The sequence below is a fragment of the Zingiber officinale genome, chromosome 4B (genome assembly GCF_018446385.1).
Source record: "Zingiber officinale cultivar Zhangliang chromosome 4B, Zo_v1.1, whole genome shotgun sequence".
Classification (NCBI taxonomy): domain Eukaryota; kingdom Viridiplantae; phylum Streptophyta; class Magnoliopsida; order Zingiberales; family Zingiberaceae; genus Zingiber; species Zingiber officinale.
This window is the reverse complement of record NC_055993.1, coordinates 49,606,312-49,631,457: the sequence shown is the minus strand read 5'-3', so window position 1 is coordinate 49,631,457 and position 25,146 is coordinate 49,606,312. Positions and strand designations below refer to the sequence as shown.

The 25,146-nt window shown below is 36.2% G+C and overlaps 1 protein-coding gene across 1 annotated transcript; it reads right to left on the bottom strand.

Moving 5' to 3' along the window:
* Positions 1–2,031: 2,031 nt before the first annotated feature.
* LOC121975039 (psbP-like protein 1, chloroplastic) lies at positions 2,032–25,146 on the bottom strand. Its single transcript, XM_042526398.1, has 8 exons — positions 24,985–25,146; positions 24,779–24,863; positions 15,179–15,256; positions 14,951–15,033; positions 14,707–14,829; positions 14,533–14,604; positions 13,501–13,597; positions 2,032–2,286 (listed from the first exon to the last, which is right to left on the bottom strand). The coding sequence occupies exons 1-8, from the start codon at positions 25,069–25,071 to the stop codon at positions 2,183–2,185; spliced, it is 729 nt and encodes a 242-aa protein (XP_042382332.1). The 5' UTR covers positions 25,072–25,146; the 3' UTR covers positions 2,032–2,182.

Sequence of the window (25,146 nt, the reverse complement as noted above, 5' to 3'; positions counted from 1 at the left end):
TCCCAGAAGAACTTCCTGGCCTTGACTGTTGCTTCCCTTTTCGGACCAAGCCAGGGACTTCTCGGCCTCGACTGCCACCTCTTTTTAACTTTTGACTGTCATATCCCCTTAACTATTGACCTCCTAATATTACCGGGACCCTCCATTATGTACCATATCGGCTATCTTGCTTCTAATATTTGGATTCTCTAAGATGTCTAAAACTCATGCACAAGAAATTTTATTGATAAGCTCCCTGTGTTGACCACTAGGTCCTACAAATGTTATAAAGGACCTAAAGTACAAAAGTTTGCTTTCCATTTCATTTTGTAATCAAAACTTGAACCGTCAACTAAGTCTGAAACACTTAATGTCATTTAGAAGTGCAAAACAAATGTTACAATTGTTACTCGATGCAATAATTAATGATACTAACCATGAGTTTAGACCTTATTGTAACAATTTTGATCAAAACTACGGCAACCGAAACTGTTACAATGTAGAGCAACGAGGATAAGTTTTGAAATGCATCTTATAGTTTCAGACTCGAGTGAACACAATGGAATGTTCCAAAGTAAAATGTAAATTAGTCTAGATGTTGTTCTAGTTTTGGTTAAAACTGTCATAACATAAAGCAGTAATTGATAAGTTTTAAAATGTTACATGGGGTAGTTTTGAAATATTACATGAAGCAAAACTCATGTGTCAAAGACCGTTGCACCTTACAACTCCTTAGAGTCAGATGAACACAATGGAATATTTAAAATTAAAATGCAAATTAAGTTAGACATTGTAGCAATTTTGGATAAAACCACTACAACATAGAGCAATTTTGTCTCAAACTGTTACTCAGTTAGGATGACTACTAAGCTTTAGTTGTTAATATACCAATTTTGTAGTCAGCAACTCTAACTACAATGTCGAGCAATTTATCCAAATCTATTACACTCAATGAAACAAGTTACAATGCTAAACTTGGAGCCCATAGGATTGTAATATACATCAATCTTTGACTACTAAACTTGGGTAGTCAATGTACTAATTTAAATTGATAAATTCTAATATTGTTACTTCGTCTGCTCTTCGGGATGACTTAGAACCCTTAATAGGTTGTTATTCGCATCATCAAAGAAGTTTTCATGAGAAATTAAAAACGATCAATGAAGAAGAGGAACGGTGGAACAATAATAATAAGTGAAAATGCAAGCGCCTTTAAGAAAATTTAGAGTAGGGAAAAAATGACTTAAATTGAAATATCGACCTTTTTGATCAATTGAGAATAAATAAAATTTAGAAAAAAGAAATATTTGGATATCAAAATATGAAAGAGGTGTTGTGATACCCCTGATAATAAAGGTTTTTTTTTTTTAACAAAAAATGCCCTTTACTATTGAGATAGAGCTTATTGAGAGAGAGTCTGATTTTTTTTTTTTATGAAAATTAGATAAAGCTTACATCACCTTAACATCTATATTTTTATAACTTTTACTTGTGTGCTCGAGTTATAATTCAACATTCAACTCCATATAATATAATAAGAAAATATATACTTCAAAAATCCTTATCAAAATCAAAAAAATTTCTCTATCAAATATAAATACATCATAGTTATCTTCTCAATAATATATATTTTATTTAAAAAAAAAATAATGCTCAAAATAGAGCAAACATGTGAAATTTTAGAATCCATTGTATGTATTATCTTGAACAGGCTCTTACCTATTCCAAAGACAAAGACTAATAGCCGTTCGTGATTTATCTCTTCTATGTTGACCATGAGACGGATTACTGGAGACGCTAGGAGCGAGCATATTCATTTTTTGTCACCATTGAACAGGCTCTTACCAACTCAAACCTTTCCCCCTTGCTAATATTTTTCAGTTAAAAAACTGAGACAAACAGCTTCCCTTCGTGTTTTTATATGGAATTGTTTTTATCTTTTATTTTATAAAAAACAAAATGTTTTTGATTGATTTGCAATATACCTGTCTTCGTAAAGTTACTCGAAATGTTAAAATTGAAAATATTACATCTACAGTGAAGGGAAAAAAGTGAGCAAAAATGTATGCAGCTAGTGAATACTGTGCAAAGATGCAAGTCTGAATCACAACTGAAAAAGTCGGGGATACATGAAACGAAAGAGATTGCCATGGAAAAAAGAAAAGAAGCTAAAGAATAATACAGCAATCTCTTTTGATGCCTCTCAAACATCGAAGGTCTTAAAGGAATCAACCATCTCGCGTAGCTTGTCCTTCATCGCCTCCCATCTCCTTTCATTGGCTCCTGTTGTCAATGTGTAAAACTTACCTGCCATGGTGCAAGTAATTTCAGTAAAATTTTTACTAGGCAATTTTCATTTCTTTTACAAACACCAGAAATTCATTCCATCAGAAATATGACATAAGAAGTTCTAAATCGTGAAAACTGCACAAATGAACATGTGGTACGTGCAAGTTCAATGAAACCGTAAGCACCATCAACCATACAAACCATACAAAAAGTCTTCTATGTTGAATGTCCTAAATGTTGGACGTTGCATTAGTTGCAACGTTAGGAAGATGAAGGGGTGTCTTTTCATCTTCATGTTCCTTCATAATATGTCATTAAAGCAGATGTTTTCTTCTTATATAATGAAGCGTCCAAGAGCATCGACGGAGGAGTAAGAGGGTGATTAGTGTGTGATCGATCGAGGTGATCACAAGCAAAGAGAAGAACATTCCAAAAGCAGAGGTTTTGGTTCGTGAACCTTGATAAGAGCTTTTCGATTCAGTTTCGTCGATTCAGTTTTGTGATCGCTCTTCCAACGACAAGCGATGACCGGTGACCAAGTTCGTCTTGGGAGATCACTGTGAGTTGTTACCGTTTTATTTTGTATTTGTTTCATGTTATCAAAGACAACAATGGTATCAGAGCGTTAGTCCTAAGTGCATGAAAACCCCCTGAAATTTTTCTCTATTCTGCCCACGATTTAGTTGACAAAATCGTGATCTACAGCTACTGAACGAAATCACGATTTGTGATTAACGTTGGCAGGCTACCAGCTTCCGTGATCGGTGAATGCAGAGGATCATGTTTGAAAGGTCGGCGATCTGCTCGCCACCATATTTGTTATGGTAAAAGAAGCATGGGCAGAAAAAAAGAGGAAAAACAGGGAAGATGAACAGTATTTTTATCAGCACAGTAATGTTTCCATGTTTTTTAATCGATTGAATAAAAACTTAATCAATTCAAAAATGATTTGAATCAAGGCTTTTAACGATTGACTTGAATTGATTAAAATAAAAAATTAAAAAAACGTGAATAAACGAATAGTGTCTTTCATGTTTAAAATTTAATTAAATATATTTATTAATTAATTAAATGTATATAGAAATATATTATTGAAAATTAAACTAGACCAACTTATCCAATTAAACTCAGGTCTGGTTTAAATCATTAGTTGATTTAAGCAGACCAGTTTGATTCAATAATACCTAGATCTGGTTCAAATTATTTGTTGGTTTAACCAGATCAGTTTATTATTGAATTAGTTGGGGTGGTTTTGATTACATAAATTGGGCTGATAAAAAATGACCCGATTAGTTCTATTGTATCAGATTTGATAAAAAAAAAAATAGATTTGTTTTAATGTGTCGGACTTTATCCAATGGATATTGGATTAATTAAATGAACCTGAATTTGATCAACAAGTCTGAGATTGACTTAAATGACTTAGATTAAAACAATAATAGAACATAAGTTAGAAATCTCTGTCCAATTAGATTAGCTCTAATAAGGACAATAGACTAAGCTTAGGATATGGATTCCTGATCGACCGATCTAATGAGTCAGTCAACTTAAACTCTTAAAAATTGAAAAGATTTGTTTTTCTTGATTTATAATGATGGTTCTATGTTTGTATAAATTGAATTAAACTGGTTTTGTACTGATTAATCGGTTTTGTACTGACTTATTTAAATTCAATTTTTTGGATGGCACGGACGATTACCACATTGACTCATCACGAAGTGCGGCGAAATTAGCTCAGGGAGGAGATTCAGGAGATAGAGTATAATTCTGCTTATGGACTCGACGGACATGTTAGATGACTTGATAGATTATTTTGGAAACTTGAGCAAGAAGAGTTTCCAGTCCTGGACAATTATAGGATCTGGGCTTTGATGTATTCATTGCCAAAGTATCCTAGGGTGATAGTAGACTATGTATGGGAATGTCATGAAGGGCACATCACATATTCAAAACTGTGTGAAGAACTACTTCACCATATGGGTGAAGAAGATCCTGAAGAGTATGAAGAGGACTAGGAAATGTTTGAGGAAGATCTAGAAATAAATCTGATGACGAATCCTGAAGCAGTCTCATATGAAATTATCCCAAATGAGTGCAGGATGATATGGATAATGTTGACTGCGGGACTAGTATTTGTCATAGTGGGAGTGATATTGGCTTATCTAGTTTATTAGTGTTCTGTTTACTGTCGTTTATGAACAATTTTAGCCCATTTAGTTTTCGAGTCGTGTAATAATTTCTATCGTTATGTGCGAACAAAGTTATGTTATGAAAAGTTATGTTATCTGTTAACAAACTTGAAAATGATTAGTTGATTTCATGATTCGTTCATGTTCAATGATTCATTCATATTCATGATTAGTTTATGTTTAATTATGATTAGTTCATATATCCATATGATTAGTTCGTATGAAAAATGATTAGTTTATTTGATGGGATGTGTGTAATATAATTGATTGATTAGATTGGAATATACAAATGATAAGTGGAAACATAGTTATCACTTGATTTTGTAAACCAATTCTAATTTACAGTGAGTCAATAATTAATTGACTGCATATGAATTATACTAAAAAAATAAATAATGTGTTTATTTATGTAGATTATGGAAACTAAAAACATCATAGCTGAACTCAATAAAGGAGAAAAATTATATAAGGATAACTACAAAATATGACACCTCAAGAAATAATACATTCTTAAGGAACAAGAAGTTCTAGAGGCTGTAAATCAATTCATGGATGAACCGACTGATGGTTCTACAACACAACACAGACTTGATGCCTATAAGGCATGGAAAAGAAAGGACTCCATTGCTAAGGAATATTGATTAGTTCAATGGTTGATGACCTAGTATTTGAGTATGAGCCATTACCATCGGCTCATGCTGTCTGGGCAGCCCTTAGAGAGAAGTACAGTGAAGTAAGTATGAGTAAGATCCGTCAACTAACAATCAAGTTTGATAGCTGTAAAAGATGCTCGAATGTTACCATAGCCCAACATCTCGGGGAGATGAATAACATGATTCGAAAGCTTAAGATTGTTGGTCATACGTTGATCGATGAACAACAGGTTCAGGCAGTTATCCATTTCCTTCCTGATTCTTGGGAAACGATGAAACAGAATCTGACCCACAGTGAGAGTATCAAGACTTTCACTGATATCTCACGCCATATAGAACTTGAGGCAGAGAGGATTGAATCTGCAAGAATTTCTGGTCAAGCTTTTGTAGCTGAAGGTTCTGATTCTAAGAATAAGAAAAGATGGTTTAAGAAAGGAAAGGGAAAAGGAAATGAGGCTAGTGTTGTTGCTGCTAAAAATCAAATCAAGAAGCAAGGAAAGAAATATAGACAAAAACCTAAAAGTAAGCTGACTTGCTTCAACTATGGCAAGAAGGGTCATTTTGCTCAGGATTGTACTGAGCCTAAAAAGGTGATCCATCTTTAACTTCTTTCCATGAGCATTATGTTGCAAGTACAGTGTTGTTAGCTGATTCTTATCCTTTGTGGATTGTAGATTCAGGAACAACGAACCATGTAGCTCGTGATCGAGCTACATATGTGGAGTATCGTCGGGTACTAGCTGGTAACAAATGGATATATGAGGGAAACAATGCAAGAATTGAAGTCAAAGGAATTGACACTTGCAAGCTCAACCTACGTGGTGGGCGTACCTTGTTTCTACGTGATGTCTTGTATGCTCTTGAGATTCGACGAAATTTGGTTTTCGTCACTTGTCTTCTTGATTTAGGTTATTGTGCATGTAAAATACCGAAAGTAGGCGAATATTAATAAGGGAATTTTTCGGAATTTTTGGATATTTTTCGAAAATTTTTCGGGGCTCGTATAGACGAGTTAACGGGGATAAAATTTAGGTCCTAGGAAAGCCTGTTGGGGCTACCCTATTTAAACGAGGACAAGTTTATTATCTTTTCCTTTATTTATATCTTTTCTTTTCCTTTTTATTTTTATTTCTCTCGTTTTCTCACTCGCCGATTTCCCTCCTTCTCTTCCCTGTGCCCGACGCCTCCTCCTCGCGCCGATCTTGCCCTAACCGCCGTCTCCTCTTGGGGCGACGGTTCCTTGTCTCGCAATTTAAGCCGTGCCGAGGGTTCTAAGCATTTTCTTCTCCTTCTTCCCGAGCTCTACCACTTCGCTGAGAGACGGCGTTGATCGCCATCCTCCCGGTCCTTCCTCCCTTTTCTTCTTGTTCTTCGATCGCCGGCCGCCGTCGCCTGTGCCCTAGCACCGCCGGGTGCCGCTCCTCAGCCCTAGCACAAGCCACCACCGGCCGGGCTGCGTACCTCTCCCTCCCGAGTCACTCCGGCCACAGGAGTAAGAGTCGGCCTCTCCACGCCGAGCTCTAAGTTTTCAGCGCCGACCACCGCCGGCCATATCTTCTCTTATTCCCTTACTGTGTCGTGCCCTAGTTTTGGGTTTGCATCTGCCGCCGCACTTTTGCACAGTGCTGCCGTCACTTGACCTAGCCAGTCATCAGGAAGCTTGCTGCCATCGTCAACGAAGCCTTGGTCACCTACTCAAGGTGTTGTTCCACCGCCGGCTAAATTTGGTTTTCTGATCAGTTGAGCGTCAACAGAAGCTTGAGATTTAGGTATGAAATGTTGGGCTTCAATTTGATTCATCTTGCAATCTTGAGATGTTGATGCAGTGTATTAGCATAACATGTGTTGTTTGGGCAGTAACTTTGTGATCCCCAGCAGCGGCTCTGATCTTGTTTCAGCAGCCAACATCTTTGATTTTGGATCAACAGTGATACATACGAATTGAAGTAAGGAGTAGGGATTTGATGCATGATGTAGAGAATTGTTAGATTGGTAAATACATTGAATTAGGTTGGAATTGGATTATTACGATGATGGATATGAAATAGGTTTATGAGTTGATATTGGAATTAAGGATGAACTTATTATTTAATTGGATTAGAATTTAGTTTGACTAATTGTTGTATGATAGAATTAGCTAAATTAGACATTATGTTGGATACAGGACTTTGACGCGAGACGAGTATCTCGATGTCGGATTTGGACATTCCTATTGGAGGCGGGTAGTTTTGACTTATGTCATTTGATATACATAGTAGTGAATTTAACAAGTTGCATTAATTATGTCCTTTATTTGTTTCGGTTAGTCACTACCCAATATCTGATATATGATTGATTGATTGCTTGATTTGCATCCCATGTATACTTTATTTGTTTATACATGCTTATAGGGGGTAGTGATATACCATGCTTCACCATGTTCAGGACCTAGGTTTTTTTGTACCTTTGATTCGATATGATTCGTTGACCTAGGGTGCACTTTTCTATATATATGGATTAGGTCGGATGTTTATTGCCATGCACCATTTGCATGATTGCATCCTGTAGTCCGCCCCATTATTGTTGAGCACATCGCCCGATACTGCGCACACCACCACTCATGGGTTAGTGGTCGATTCAGCAGTGTGTGTTAGGCACCGTTGGTCCGCTCGTGGGTAGTGTGACACAACGTGTTATCCTACAGGATTCCTCCCCGTCTTTGAGTTGAGAGCATTGCGCTCCCACATTTATGATTTGGGGTAGGAGAAGAGGTGTACTCCGACAGCATCCCGTCCACTCGGTCACTCATCAGGAGTAGTGACGACAGAGTGCACGATTGTCACAGCCCTACCCACTCGGCCTCACTATTGTGTGAGATGATCGACTGGCGTCAGGGGTGACCAGGACGCATCATTGGCATCATATGCATGATGCATTTATTGCTTGTGTTTGTGTTTGCTGCATTTATATGCTGCATATTGTTTGGATACCTATGTTTGACATGCATACAGGATTTCCTTATCTCTCGTTAGTATAGTTTCTCTCCTGTTTACTTCAGATGCATTTTTATCTTTTTTATCAGAAGACTGTATGCATGATTAGTGCTAGGTGTTATTTCCCTACTTAGTATATCAATTGTACCTGCTGAGTGTTGGACTCACCCCGCCTCCATTGTTGTTATATTTCAGGATGATGCTGTCAGGAGAGAGTTCCAGTTGCTAGTCCCTTGCAGACCACCAGCTGTAGTTGTCTTTTGGTTTTGTTTTGTTTCTTATTTGACTATGTTTGGACTTAGTCTTGTGTTGGTTTTACTTATGGATCTTGTATGGATTCTTATCGTTGATGGTTTTGGTATGATTTGGTTTTATTCTACTACATGCCTGCCTGGACGGCACAAGAGGTGAGTTCGTCAGATTTGAGCATTACGAGTGTAGTGGAGTAGGGTGGATTTGAGTCAGAGTACTATTGTTTTTGTTTACTATTATTAACTGCATGGTTGTGATAGCCAGAGGCTGATTAAATTATATTAACTGCGTGGTGTTTGCTTTTATTTATTGTTATGATTCCAGCCGCCTGTGGTATTGTCCGCCGTACAGGGGAGATACTGTCGAAATTTCTTCGGACAGGGACTCCTCCGGGGCGTGACAGTGCAAATTTTTATAGTCATTGTGTGGAACTTCGAATTAACTTTGTGCTAATTGGACATGATTATGTAATAAATAGTTTTATGATTTTTGATGTAAAACCAAATAATAATGATGGTTGTTTTTCGAGCATTACTCTTACTAGTAATGTTGATGTTAATGATGAAATTTGGCATGCTAGACTAGGACATATAGGACAAGAACGAATGAATAGATTAGCTAAGGAGGACCTTTTAGACACTCATGCTAAGATTAACTTGTTTATATGTGAGCATTGTCTTGCTGGAAAGGCAACTAGGAAACCATTTGACAACGCTATTAGTGTTGAATCACCATTGCAATTGATTCATTCGGATATTTGTGATCGAATGAATTTGAAGGCTAGAAATGAGAATTCTTATTTCATTACATTTATTGATAACTTCACTCATTTTGGTCAGGTGTATTTGATTTCTCATAAATATGAAACACTTCATTCGTTACTTGAACGAAGTTGAAAATTAATTGAATGTAAGGTTAAAACCTTGCGCGCTGACCGTGGAGGTGAATATTTTTTTGATTAGTTCAAGATAATGTGTAATAAGAAAGGGATTATTAGACAACTAACTATTCCTGAAACTCCAGGGAAAAATAGAGTTGCTGAAAGAAGAAATAAGACTCTTCTTGAAATGGTTAGGTCTATGATGACACATGCTAATTTGTCAATCTCCTATTGAGGAGATGCATTATTAGTTGCGGCTTATATACTTAACAAAGTGTCTTCAAAGTCAATTCCATCTACCCCACATGAACGTTGGACAGACAGAAAGCCGGATTTAAGTAATCTGAGACCTTAAGAGTCAGCTGTCTACGTTCATGATAAGACTCACGAATATGGAAACTTAGGACCCAGAGGTAAGAAGTGTATCTTTATAAAGTATTCTGAGACTTCTAAGGGTTATATCTTCATTGGTGAGCAACAAGATGGAACCATCTTTGAAATAGAGTTAAGAGATGCTACTTTTCTAGAAACTGAGTTCCTAATACGAGGTAAAGTTGATAAGATAATTCCTCTATATGAGATAAAGAAAGAGGATAGTGTTCCTTTAACAACAAATCAGGAGATGTCTGAATCTAGTCAACCTATTGGGAGTAATTTGTCACTGTCTAACCTATGAAGAAGTAGTCATCAGATTATTCCTCGGAGAAGGTTTGATATTAAGAATGAGACATTGATGATTCTCCCAATTGACGATAAGGAACCTCGAACAGTTGAGGAAGCTTTGAGAAGCTCAGTAAGGGAAAAATGAAAAATTACAATGGATGAGGAGATAGAGTCAATGAGAAAGAATAAAGTTTGGGATTTAGTCGATCTTCCTCCTGGCCGAAGGGCTATTGGGAATAAGTGGATTCTCAAAGTAAAGAGGAAAGAAGATTGATCGACTAATAGATATAAAGCTCGATTAGTTGTAAAAGGACATACCCAAATGGAGGGTATTGATTTTGAAGAAACATTCTTCTCAGTTGTGAAGTTTATGTAAATACGTGTCATTCTAGCTATAGTAGCACAATTTGACATGGAATTACATCAGATGGATGTAAAAATAGCTTTCCTTAATGGTAATCTTGACGAAAAAATCTATATAGTACAATCAGAATGTTACGTTGCTGAAGGCCAAGAGCAAAGAGTATGTAGACTTGGGAAGTCTATATATGGGCTAAAGCAAGCGTCAAGACAATGGAACATAAAATTTAATGATGTCATTTTGTCTTATGATTTCGAAATGATTAATGAGGATCATTGTGCTTACCTAAGAAAGGAAAAAGGAAAGTTTGTCATTTTATCATTATATGTTGATGATATGCTAATAGCTAAAAGTGGCATAAAGTGTGTGATAGAAGTCAAATCCTAGTTTTCATCACAATTTGACATAATAGATATGGGAGAAGCAAAGTACATCTTAAGAGTGAAGATCATTAGAGATCGATCAAAAAGGCTTTTGGGTTTGTCTCAAGAAGTTTATATCACTAAGATGCTACAACACTTCAATATGTCATATTGCAATATTGAACAGACGCCTATAGCGAGAGGTACTGTTTTGAGCAAAAGTATGTATCCCAAGACTCCCGAGGAAATAGCCGAAATAAAGAAAAAAATCATATGCCAGTGCTATTGGTAGTTTAATATACACTATGTTGTGTACTCGTCCTGATATAAACTATGTTGTTGACTTAGTTAATCGTTTCTAGTCAAACCCAGAATCGAGACACTGGAGAGCGATAAAGAGAATATTCAGATATCTCAAAGGAACAGCAGATTATTGTCTCTGTTTCCAAGGATCAGATATAAGCATGAGTGGCTACATAGATGCAGATTGAGCAGGGCCTTGATAACAGAAAATCCACATTTAGGTATATCTTCTTGCTGAATGGTGGCGTCATCTCATGGAACAGTAAGAAGCAAGCTTGTGTAGCCCTTCGACAATGGAAGTTGAGTATGTGGCTTGTACAACGGTTGTGCAAGACGTTGTCTGGCTAAGAAGGTTTTTGAAGCATTGAACATTGCTGAGAACCGTGGGAGTCCTGTTATAGTGTGCATAGTCAAGCTACAATAGCTTTTTCCAAGGATCCCAAATATTACAGCAAAGGCGAGTATATAGAAATTAAGTACAATTTTGTAAGAGATATTGTTATAAGAAAAAGATAATTCTTGAGTACATCACTACAGATGATATGTTTGTCGATCCTTTTACTAAGCTATTAGCTAAAGAGCCATTTCAAGGACATGTGAATTCTTTGTGACTTCGAAGAATGTAACTTATTGTCAAGACATTTTGATAAATGAAAATGTCATGATCTATTCAGTGTATATGTCTTGGTTACATTCGAATAAAAGTCTCGATAAGCATGTTGGCAGATTAAAATTGATCTACTCACATGGATAATCATCTCTATTTGTTATGTACAAATAGAGGTAAAACCGTTGTTTATGGGATAACTTATATAGCAGTGAATAGAGATATACTAACAAGTTAAGGTCGCCTTGATAATTGTGTCAAAATGAGATCATTTATATAATGATTGGAGTAAATGCACCCACCATTTACTAAATCTGCTTAAAGTCATATTTACTAAATGCCCCCAGCGCCCCCGCCAATCCATCCCAGGACCAACACGGAGGAGGTAAATCACGGTCATGCGCTCTTTTTAGTAAAAAGAACATCATAACATGTGATTCATACCACATGTGTTATGACGACAAGAAGGATAGTAAGAGAATGGATCCCTGCTTCTCTACTATATTTAGCTGTTTACTTGAAGTTTTGATCAATGTCTACTACTTTAGTATGTTTCCTATTGGCTATGGATGATTTGGTCTATAGAGCATAACTAGGAAAGCGACTGATTAGAATAAATAGATTCTAGCTAAAAAGGAAGATTAAGATTGATTTACATTTGTGATATTTATTCACTGGTACTAGTTACATTTTTAGTTAAGTACATAAAATGTAATTGTGAATAATTGTATTGATTGGAAATGTTGAACATACTCTTGACATAATAGGATGTTCATATTGATATAAATAATTTAATCTGGGCTAAAGGTAAGTTATGATATCTTTGATTCATTCTATGAAGCAGCTATGTAAGGTGTAACAATCTTCTTAGCAATTGTTACTCAGTGTGCTTGCTGTCACACGAATCATTTACCTTAAAGTATGGATTGGATGTTCTTATTTGGTCTTTGTGACTAATTAATTTATGCTTTGGTCTTTGTGGCTTGATCATCATAAAGTCTATGTGACTTATCTGGTTCTTGTGACTAATTAATTTTGCTCTGGTCTTCGTGACTTGATCGCCAAATAGTTTATGTGACTTATTTAGTTTTTGTGACCAATTAATGTTTAGCTTTAGCCTTGTGACATGATCATCTTGTAGTCTATGTGACTGACATGATTTATGTGACCAGATAACCTTTATGAATTGACTTGAACGAGTGGGAGATATTGGACGTTGCATTAGTTGCAACGTTAGGAAGATGAAGGAGTGCCTTTTCACCTTCATCTTCCTCCATAATGTGTCATCAAAGCATCGGTTTGTAACCGATGTTTTCTTCTTATATAATGAAGCGTCCAAGAGCAATCGACGAAGGAGTAAGAGGGTGATCAGTGTGTGATCGATCAAGGTGATCGTGAGCAAAGAGAAGAACATTCGAGAAGCAAAGGTTTTGGTTCGTGAACCTTGAGAAGAGCTTTTCGATTCAGTTTCGTCGATTCAGTTTCGTGATCGCTCTTCCGACGACAAGTGGTGACCGATGACCAAGTTCGTCTCAGGAGATCACTATGAGTTGTTACCGTTTTTATTTTATATTTGTTTCATGCAATCAAAGACTACACTAAACAGAGATGCATCTTCTGATGATGTATTGCGCCAACTGTAAAAATAGAATGCAATGGTTTGTGATTTCTTGGAGGAAGCTGAAAGGTTGTGTTAAGAAATAAACACACTTGATATCTTTCTTGTGCAAAGAAATTAATATATTAGGTATTGGTGGGAGTTTTGTACATCAGACTGTCTTTGAGACTAAATTTGACTGAATAATTTATAAGTGAATGGATAATATGGCTATTATTGTCAACCAATCAATAAATAAAATTATCAATCTCTGCTATTGAAGGATTTTGTTCATTGAAACCCCATGTTTGAGATCCATACTATGCACTCATGATAGAACTAATCAAAGATATTGCATCCCTTGTTCGGAATTATAGTGTGAAGAGTTCATACCGTTTGCAATAGAAATTGCACCAAGGCCATGCCTAGTAAAGTTAGGAGCCTGAGCAATGAACTCAAAGGTGTAGTAAGCTCTGCCGTCGACATCACGCTAAATCAAGAAATATAAATTAAATCAGTGTAAGATTTTAAATACAATACGACACGCTAGTAAAGAAGCTAATAGAAGTTTTATCAACATCCACAAAAATGAGGTAAGAGGATTTTAATGAGATTGAATGTGGACAGTGAATCACAAGAAAACTAATTAATAACACCAGAAGTATTCTATACCACTACTATTGAGATATTTGCATTTTGGTAACTGCATTATTGACTTGCTTAGTTTACAAAAATCCACATAATTATAAAAGCGTAAAGAAAATTAGTGTTTATACACATCTAACTAAAACTACAATCTGCCTCATTTGTATATACAAATTTTTTTTTTTTTTAATTATCAGATTCACCAGTCTGTTCATTTTCATGATGTAGATCCATATGACGCTGGACATAGTTACCCAGTGCAAACACAAAGAAGACCTTAATAATTTTTGGAAAGACTTGAAACGAGTTTCAAAGTTAATGATGTATACTGATACTTGTCCATTTTAAAAAAGGAAGGTAATTCTTGATTTCTCTTTCTTTTCTAACATCTGCTTCATTTTTCAATGCCCTAAATTCTCAATATTTCTATAATGAGACCTAACGATTTCATTTCTCTGTTTTCCTGGCAACCTAGTGGTCATGGATGAGCTTACAAAACCACATAAAAGATCAGCATCTCTTGTTTGATTGTTTTCAGTTAAATAATTTCAATTTTTTCCCCACTTCTAATAGCACAAAGGAGGGTGACATATGGTGAGAATTTATACATCAAAGGACAAAAGATAAACTGGGATGTTTTATTAAGAACCTCACACCTCATGATTCTCCAACAAGCAATTAATTATAGATATGAGAAAATTATGATTAGATGTTTAGTGGTTCAATATATTATTACTAGCAACTTCCACTAAAGGATCAACAGAAGGAACAAGGAAAAACCTCTGCAGCTTCAATCAACTTTGTTTTCTGTGAAGCAGGAGCCAAAACCTTTTTGACCAAAGCCTCAGCAACCTGAGATAACATAGTTGATTAAGTATACAGCAGTGAAAAAGCTGTATACGGGGTTAGTTTAACTTTGGTAGAAATCATGTATATAATAGAAAAACAACTAACCACTTGTGGGGGTCCAAGTTCTTTAATACTTTGCTTGTTAGTCACAACCATATTGACACTAACATTTTCTAATGGTTCAATTACATCCTTGAAAACTTTATCTTGTCCTTGAATGACAACTTCCTGGACATAAAAATATCCAGATGATATTTAAACATATAATCATCATAAACTGTGAACGTCTGCAAAATAGGGATGCTAGATTTTTTATCAGCTCAGTGAAAAGAAGACATTGGAATTTTACCTGCCATCCAAATGGGTACAAAAATGAGTAGCCATCCTTCTTATCCAAGACAGCTAGAAATCCTTTTTTAGCCTCTGCAGCAACTGATCCATATTATGGTTTGTTTCAGAAATCCATAACAAATTTTAGGAACTAACACACTGCACAATTTAAAAGCAAGCCCCCATGGCACTTAAAATTCTTAGAAAATTCAATATAATTTTTAAAATGACCATAAGCAACACTTACATGATGGAAAATTAGCAGATTGGGAGCCAACAATTGAAATAGTTCCTAGAATTAGTGCTTGCCTTCTCCCAGATGCTTCTGCAAGCACAAAAGCATCATGATATAAGGAACCGAGCAAATATAAATCATCTTCAAAGTTGTCACTGATATCGATGATAGTTAAGAAATTAGAGGACCTTAATACTACAGGAAACCACCTATCCACAAGTACCTCATGTACATTTTCAATAGTAAAAGCTCCTCACCCTATAATTCTTCTAACAAACAAATCTTTCAATTTTAATTAGTTGTATCCAAACAACTCAAAATTTGTCCCTTGCTTCTATGTATTTTCCCTATTACTTAACATGATAGCAATCTTGCTTTTTGCACTTGGTTCCAGTCTACATTTTTATTTCATTCAATTTTGAAATCTGTGACATTCCTACTGTTGAGATTTGCTACCAAATGATTATTTAATTTTGGCTTTTTTTGACTTGCTGAGTTGCTTATTCCTTTTTCTTTTGAATCCTCCAAATCTAACAGGGATAACAGTTGAGAATGGAACCTGAGTGTCTATTGTAGGTGAGTTATGATCATGGTTTGAAATCTCATAAGTCTATTGAGGTGAGTTATGATCATGGTTTGAAATCTCATAAGTCTATTGAGGTGAGTTATGATTATGGTTTGAAATCTCATACCGTGCTAGGCGAAATGGTCAAAACATGTCATTCCAATAAAAAACCAAAACTCGATACTATTTGACCATGAGACAATGTCTCCTATATCATCGTGTCAATCATATCAACGAGTATCATTTCATATAAATAATCAACATCTCTTGGCCTGCCAAAATTGAAATAATGTTATTATTATTTTTAGTTTGTTTCCATACAGGATAAAAGATAATGTCAAAATCATAACATTCCAGATGAAAAGCAACCATTGAACTTAACTAGTTGCCTTTTCTTTTTTTCTTCATCTCTTTCCTCCTTCTAACTCCGATTTGTCACTGACATCATACATGGAACATCGACACAATTCCAAAACAATGTCATTCAATCAAAGACCAAAACACTAGCACTACTCGAGATTTTAAACCTTGAATATGATCATGCTTCTACAAACTTAATAATAGCTTTATCATGTGAATATTGTGGTGATTAGTGTGTATTTTATAGCAAATAGGTCATCGAAACCTGTTGTTCCAATTGAACCTTATCAATTGCATGGATGATAATAGGATTTAGCATAGTCGATGTTAGTGTCTATATTTTACATTAAAAAATTATTTTAATTTGAGCACGTGTTCCTCCCCACTAAAGTCATGGGGAATTGTTATTCATTCTCTTTAATGTCATTCTTGTGATGTTTGGTCATTCTTAGGAATGATTGAAATGCTACTTGTCGACATGATTAATTCAACAACACAAGAGCGTTGTCCTAGCGTCGAGTAATATCAATGCGGAGTAATATCAAGTTTCGGTAATTTATCGAAATAATATGTTTCAATTATTTCACCTAGCATGGTACAAGATTCAAAGATTTAGGAAATATGAGAAATTCACTTGCTATTAAGATATCTCTCTTAGGAGGAGATATTTATCTCTCATAGCGAAAATATATCTAATATGCCTAAGGAAAGCGACTTACTTGATGGTTAAACCAGATGGCACTCCTATGGATGCAAATGTTAAACTAAGGACACAACAAGAGTGTTGGTGCAATCGGCTTCCAAAGTTTTGATGGTTTGATTTGAAAAATATGTTTAAGGAAATTTAGTTAAAGGTGACCAAATAATATTATCATGATTGACTAAGTTGAGTGTAGAGTCCAAGCAAGTCAACGTTGACTTTAAGCTTGGAAGTCGGCCTAGGTTGGGAGGGGATGAGTCTGCTCTCTGACGGGCTTCAAGAGCATCTAATTGATCTATCTCCCCATCACTGAGAGAAGAGAGTCGCTATTATCGGGCTTCCAAAACCTAGAATCTCTAGCGCACTAGTGAAACTTCCTGGTCGATCTCAACCGTAGACTCCGTGCTTCCGAATGAGAAGTCCAAGTATGACTATATACTTGGCAGGTTTATAAAAAGACCTAGTGACACTAGGCATAGAGGGGCTAGGTAGTGGAAGAGTTAGTTGGGAACTACATAATGGAAGTCCTAGCGGGGCTAGATGGTGGAAGATCTAGTTGGGAACTAGCTTAAGTCCAAGGTAGGTCAAGTGGAAGTTGAACACTTAGCAAAGAGAGAAGTCTTGGAGGAGTAAAACTCCAAGCAAGTGAATCTAGTAGGTTAGGTAAAACCAAGTGCTAGGTTTTGCATGTTTTGTTTATTGTTTGCTTGTTTGTTTTGCAAGGAAAAGCAATTGGACTAAGGCTCGGGTGAACTAGTCCAAGTCACCAGACTCATGGTCCGGTCGACCGAAAGTCGACGTGATCAGGATTCCATGAGTCGGTCCATGAATAAGTTTTGATTGAGCTCTAGGTGACCGGAGGATGTTCCAGTCGACCAGGATGTCAAAACTTAGCTCAAAGAGGATCGAGTTTGCAACTGAGTCAGCGGAGGTCCAATCGGTTGAAGGAGCGTCAAGTCAACCGAAGGAGTGTCGATCAAGCTTTATAAAAGGGAATCGAGGTAGCCTCTTCTATGATTACCTACAATCAATTCATCTTCATTATGTGCTTCGAAAGTGCTTCAAATTTTGCTCGTGTAATCTAGGAATATCCAAGACAAGCATTGTCACACCCAAGACTTGTAGATCGAAAACACAAGTTTGTTATCATTTTTATGCATGTGCTATTAACTACTTCTCTTTTGTATTTAACTAATCTGAGAAAAAATAGAAGATTTGTTGGCAAACTAAATTATTTTGTGGTTAGAAAGCTAGGCATATCATTCGCAATGAGTGCGATTAGTTAGTTCCTTCAAGTTGGGATATGCTTCTAAAAAACTAATAAATTTGTATTGTGATAACTAAGTTGTCATGCACATAACTTTTTATCAGTATTTCACAAGAGAACAAAACACATAAAGATTAATTATCATTTTATTTTTAAAAAAAAAGTATAGTCCAAGAAGATCACTGTATAATTTCTAAGCTCTAATGATAAATTAGAGGACTTGCTAAGTAAGTCCTTGAAAGGTCCTAAGATTAATATATCTGTACCAAGTTGGGTTATCATAGCATCTTTGCAGCAACTTGAGGGGAGAGTTAAGAACCTACTTATTTATAAGTAATATACATTATAAGGGTTTAAATGAATGTAATATTACTATGATGAATAACACATACACAGATTGAACCTAGGGTATTGAACCTAAATCTTTCTCTCTACATGTTAGGTGAGGATTAGTCTCATGGTCATATACTATAGGTCCCTGAAGGTAGAGCTTCTAGAACCAGTGGTCATATAGGAGAAGGTATAGACAACAGTGTAGATTATAAGTCCCTCTCAGTCACAGTCACTAACTTTGAATTAGATGATCAAATTGAAAACAATAGAGTGAACTCAAGGAATGTGACATCAAAAGAAATAAATATGCATTGTAATTCAAGAGACTAACAACAATTTGCCTTTTGTAACCAAGATAAACTTGACTGATTTAGGTGACAATTTATCTCTTCTGGATGATAAGTTATAGACAAAGGAAATACACCTAAATACCTTTGGCGGAAGACAACAGAAGAGAGCTGTGGATTATAAGGAAGTATGTTGCAAGAAAGACCTCAACACAAAAAAAAAAAATGAGTGGAACCCTCATGTCACTAAATGTTCTAACAAATTTTCTTTCAACTTAATCATTTTGTTGTGGTGTATATGAACATGATAACTAATGAAATATACTTTGGCCAGCGATGAGGGATTGAAAGGAGTACAAGAAAATTCCTTAGCATTATCACTTCTTAATACCTAATGGAAACACCAATTTGAGTTCGTATTTCTCCATAAAAGGAGCAAAAAATAGAATATACTTCAGATCAGTCTTTCATTATTATTGATCTTAACTAATCATCAATTAAGGTAAACACGTATTCAATCACTATCCAGAAATATTGACTAAATTTGTTCCCCAAATTGACAAAACTCATACTCAAAACTTAAGATGGTGGCAAACTATGGACCATTTGTTGTGGTTTAGAAAGACTCGGATGAAAAAAACAATAAGGGGGCAAACTATGCACCATTTATTGTGGTTTAGAAAGATTCGGATGACCAAGACAAAAATATGGGGGCAAACTAGGGACCATTTGATGAGGTTTATTAAGGCCCAGATGACAAGAGTGAACTTATAGTCATTACTTAGAACTGTCAACCAAAAAGGTAGAGTTGTTGTAGATAATTGATATAATCCAAAAAGATTCATGACCGACACTTATCACCTTCATTGTCATGGAATCCTGAATGAAACTAAAAGCAAATATGATGCAAAAATTCAAAAAAATTATAACATTATTAATAAATGATAAAGTAAAAAAAAAATCAGGTACCTAAAGAACAAAGGAAAAGTGATAATGATGAAGTGATAGGAATTTGTCCAATATCTTTTGCCATTATGAAAGTCATTGACAAGCATGACACTCATGAATGAGTAAAGCAATGTAATGAGAGTAGAAAATGAGTGAATATTACCAAATGTATGCTCAAAGGCACCTTAGTTAAGAATCTAGGTAGAAAGTAGAAGGTTAGATAAAATATAGCACAAACATAGTAGATGTACCTCCATGGGATAAGGTAGATCCATGAAATAAGGTAGTGTTTATGGTGATGAGGTTCTATTACAACATAAAGCTAGGAACAGTAATGGTACAGCTAGAACTAGAAGTTCTAGGTTTCGATGTAACATCTTGAGTCGCCATATTTGATTGTACTACATAAGCAATGTGTAGAGAATGGCCCGGTGGATAGTCGTGAAGAGAGTAGTAGTCATCTCTAACATAGTGAAATATCCCTCAGTGGGTAGAACCTCCACAATTTTGCCAACGGCCTCCTCTACTACCTCGAGCTCCTTCAAATAACACCCAGAGTGGCTTGAGCAAATGTGTCTATTGGAGAATCTGATAATGCTATGGATATGGTGGACCCCTTAACAACGTCATGCAAACATCTAAAAAAGATGGAATGGAGGTGTATCCTAAGATTTTGAGTCTTCAAGGGTTCTAGCTCAAATAGAACCTTGTCAAGATATATATTGGTCATAAGCTAGTGAAAACACTCTTGCATGGCCCATACATCTAAGGTGAACAAAAAAAAACAAAACCTCAAATATCAGGAGCAATGGTAGAGTCAACTAATATATGTTGTGATATTTGGGTCAAGCTATAGTAAATAAATTTGTAATCACATTATATGTTCGAGAAATATATCCTATGTATAGATCTCTAGCTTGTATCAAGGTATCATAATAGGAAACAAAAATTCAAAAAGGTTCTAGCCATGGTTTAAAATTCCAAGCCGTATCTTTTAGTCTATGACCGAAACGATACGGTTTCGATACTGTATCATGTCGTACCAATATGATTTTGGTATTTTTTAATATAAAATATATTAATAAAAATAAAAAATTAATTTAAATATTTAAAAATTTAAATAAATACATATGATAAAAAAATAGCTCTTATTATATATTTTTAGAATTAAAATAAATAATATATTATATATTAAATTAATGTTATAGTTCTATTAGGGTTTAATAAAGCATGTTTAGATTATCGCTACTATAGCTAGGAGTTAATTGAAATTATTAAACTATGGTTTAATTAAAAAATTTATCACCGACATGCAACCAGCCTCCCGTGACCACTCCGGGGCGACCGTCGGGGTTGCGCGATCACTCCGATGCTCGGCCACTAGGTCATGCGACCACTCCAATGTGGTCACAGGGTCATGCGACTTCTCCTACATAGCCGGGAGGTCGCGCAGACGCGGTTGAGGTGGTCGTGCGACCGTTTGACGCAGCCGAGCTGGTCGCACGACCCCTCTAGTGCAGTCGAGGTGGTCGCGCGACCCCTCTGGGGCGGTCGAGGGGGTCGCACAACTCCTTCGGGGCAGTCGTGGAGATCGCCCGTTTCGACATTCCTACATTGTGCTAGTGCTGGTCTGTGGGCAGAATGGTTCCTACATTGGCTCTAGAACCACTTTCTAAACAAAGTGTTTTAAAGAAATTAAATATTTAATTATCTCTCTGAAAGTCCAAAAAAAATAATAACTTAAGCATACACCATGCATTCTAGAACATCATGCAGTCTCATCTGGAGTTAGAAATATTGGAATCCAGATCGAGAACACCATGCAATCCAGAACACCATGCAATCCCGTCCGAAGTTGAAAATATTGGAATCTAGAACGAGATGAATCTATGGTTCATTATGGACTGCCAAAAAAGAGCCAACAACTGCCCATCATGTTGCTCCCATGAAATTTGCAAGAATATCACTGCTCATATAGGAAGGGGAGCCTTGGCGCAACGGTAAAGTTGTTACTTTGTGACCAAAAGGTCACGGGTTCGAATCCTGGAAATAGCCTCTTGCAAAAAGCAAGGTAAGGTTGCGTACAATGGATCCTTTCCCGGGACCCCACATGGCGGGAGCTTCGTGCATCGGGTTGCCCTTTATCATGGCTCATATAGCAATGTGTTCTAGCTTTTCCCAACCCATCAACCATTGTTGCCCATAATGCATAATTCTTCTTGTTAAATGTTTTTGGTCATATTCATAGATCTAGAAAAGGACAAGCAAGCATTAGATTGAACATGTGGTGATGTAGTTTTGGAGCTTGGCATTTTTTTTATTGTGAGAATTAGGTTAGTGTCTCTTGTTGAGACTTCATCGTGGGTGGAAAGGCATACAAGAGCGAAGTTGCTGGTTGGCAACACCTGTTGGTTAGCAGCATTGATGCTTGGCGACGTTGCAGGTGGCTGGTCACTCATGATGAGTTAGCTCATGGTCAATGTTCAAGAAGAAGATAAGCATTCACATTGTGGTTCCCTCAACTTGACTTCCCAGTTTTCTCATCATTGTGAAGTAGAGGAGAGGAGAGGCGATGGGTGGACAAGAAGCGAAGGGGTGCCATGCAACCCTTAGGTGGAGAAGAAGATATGGGCCATCACATAACCCCACGCCTAGTGTTTTCTCTTTGAGATAGGGGCAGAGCTTAATTCACTAACTTTGGCATTACTTTGAATGTGGAAGATAGAGGCGTAGCTCGCAATATCTCAACAGCATATTAAGTGTGGAGGATAGAGGCATGCCTCTCTATCAGGATGAGACATGACTCTCAATCAAGATGAGGAGACATGCTTTCCTCCTTTGTTGAAGGGTGGGTGTTACATATTATTTTTAAGTACCCTAAGAGTATCTACACCAGATTCCCTATCTAAAATTTAAAATTTAGGATAGAAAATTTACTTTATTAAATTTGGATATCCACTTTTGACTATACAATACATCAACTTCCATATAATTTACTATATCTTTATTTTTTAATTATTTTTTCTCTCTCCTCTATATTTTTTAATATTATCTATGAAATGACAAACGTGGAAATGGAAAGTGAGAACTAGAGAAAATAATATTTTAATATTTAAAGAATAGATTTTATTCCCCAAATTTAAAGACATACTGTTTATAAAATCTAAATTTAGGGAATGAGTAGGGTAGCTGATGTAAAAGTTTTTTTAAATGTAAAATATAAAATTTGAGGTAAAATCTTTGTTTAGGGATCTGATGTAAATGCTTTAAGTAGTCCCTTCCACCTGTACATGTATTATTCATCAAAACAATATTTCATTTAAACCTTGTATTGTATACTATCTGCAAATAGGTCCCTGACAATTAGTAAGGATAAGCAAATTACTTGGCTAAGGTTCCAAGATAAGTTTAACAAAAAATATTTTCCAGAAAAGGTTTAGTTGTTGCAACGGTAAAGTTATTAGTTTGTGACCAAAAGGTCACGGATTTGAATTCTGGAAATAGCCTCTTGCAAAAAACAGGGTAAGGCTACATACAATGGATCCTTCCCTAGGACCCCGCATGGCGGGAGCTTCGTGCATCGGACTGTCCTTTTTTTTCAAAAAAGGTTTGTAATGAGAAATGAGGTTATGAATTTGATTCAAGATAACACTATTACTAAGTTGTTCTAATTTTCTCCTCATATGGGAGTCAATGATGCAGAGAATATGTGAAGGTTCTGGAGTTGGAAAAGGCTGAGCACTAGAAGCAAACTTTCAACCTTAATGCTACAAGACATCTCATAGGTAGTTCACAAACAATGTTGACAGCGCATCCTAAAGAAGATAAGCAATTATAAGATAACTACCCTCAGGAAGTAAAGATCAAAGGGTTAACAAGTCACATATATGAACAGCAAACCTGGACAACTCAGTAAAAGCCTTTAACTTCATATTGTTGGATCGAAAAGAATTTTAGATATCTCCACAATAGCATGATATTGTCCATTTTGGGCCTAGACCCTCATGGCTTTGCTCTTGGGCTCTCCCCAAAAGGCCTCATGCCAATGGAGATATCTTTTTCTCTTATAAACCCATGATCTTTCCCATGTGTTTCCAATATGGGACTATGTTTGCAACCTTGCAACCCCAACACATATTACACCACCGACATGTTACCTTAAATAAAATCCAAAAACTTCATCTTGCTTTTATCAATCACATACATTGTGGAAAATACTTCATGATGAACTACTCTAGATATTATAATGTTAACTTCTACAAAATTGAGAAAACTGCAATTCATCAAAATTATCAGCTTGTGGCAGATTGAATTCATTATGATAAAACAAATACTGGTTGGGAGATTCAATTATCTTTATATGGTCATACTGATAAAGTTTACTTCTGAGTGTCACTAGTATGTATTGTGAGCTTCATCAAAATCATATCTATAAGATTCTGTGATATCAAACTTTGTCAGGGGTAGACCTTCCTCAACAGGGGGTAACCTAAAGGTGGAGTGCATTAATACATGATCATATATCTAGATGATTGTTGTCCTACCACTAGTTATTCCTCACTCATTGCTGAAAATGTTAAGAATTTGGCAAATTAAGAAGCAAATAATAATTTCTCATTCTACAGACAAGGGAGGATATAGATCCATGGCACAAGGTGGCTGGGAAATATTGAATTTAAACTTTAATGCCTTCTTATCTACATTTGTTTCTCAAAATACTGCTTCTTTCTGCATTATTTTGTATTTCTATTGTTCATTTTCCAGACAATATCTTAACTAAGTGTAATTATTTATTTTCCTTCTATCATACCTAAGACAAGATTAAAAAATATTTTTGCACCATCTACGGGAGATAATTAAAAGTGAAGCACCTTTGTTTAATACTGCCCACCCAGAGGATTTAATTTTACGCAATTATTTCAGCCATAAGTTGAGATTAAAGGTAATTTCTCATAATAACAGAAGCTATAGCTCAGTGGACTGTCATATTTCCAATTAACCCTAAGTTCTTTCTCCTGAACCAAAACTGACACACATCAACTTCTATGAAAGTAAAATTGTAAGTCCCTGGTTTCTCTGGGAATTTGCTCAATAAAATCACCTAATAGACCTCTTGAAATGAACAAAACACACAATGGGCTCAGCAGCCGACCTTGTTGGGAAGTGGGAGCAGCCTCTGCTTTAACACGCAAAGGAAGCCTTCTGCTGCTGTAGCGGCGAGGCAACAACACTGCGCCCTGAAAGAGAAAAAAATACAGAAAAAGAAAAACTCAAAGCGAATCCCATAGTGCGTCGGCGACATATGATTGTCAAATTTGTCATCCGAAAGGAGGGGATTGGAAAGAAAAGGAAGATAACCTGATGGGGAATTGATGCGGCAGAGGAGGAAGAGTTGAAGGGAGAAGCTCGATGCCCCGCAGCAGGCAGCTGATGCATTGCAGCCATCTGTGTGGGTGTGTGTGTGAGAAACTGGATTTGTGGAGGGGAAAAGGAGGAACAGAGAGGAGGGCGATATCCCGT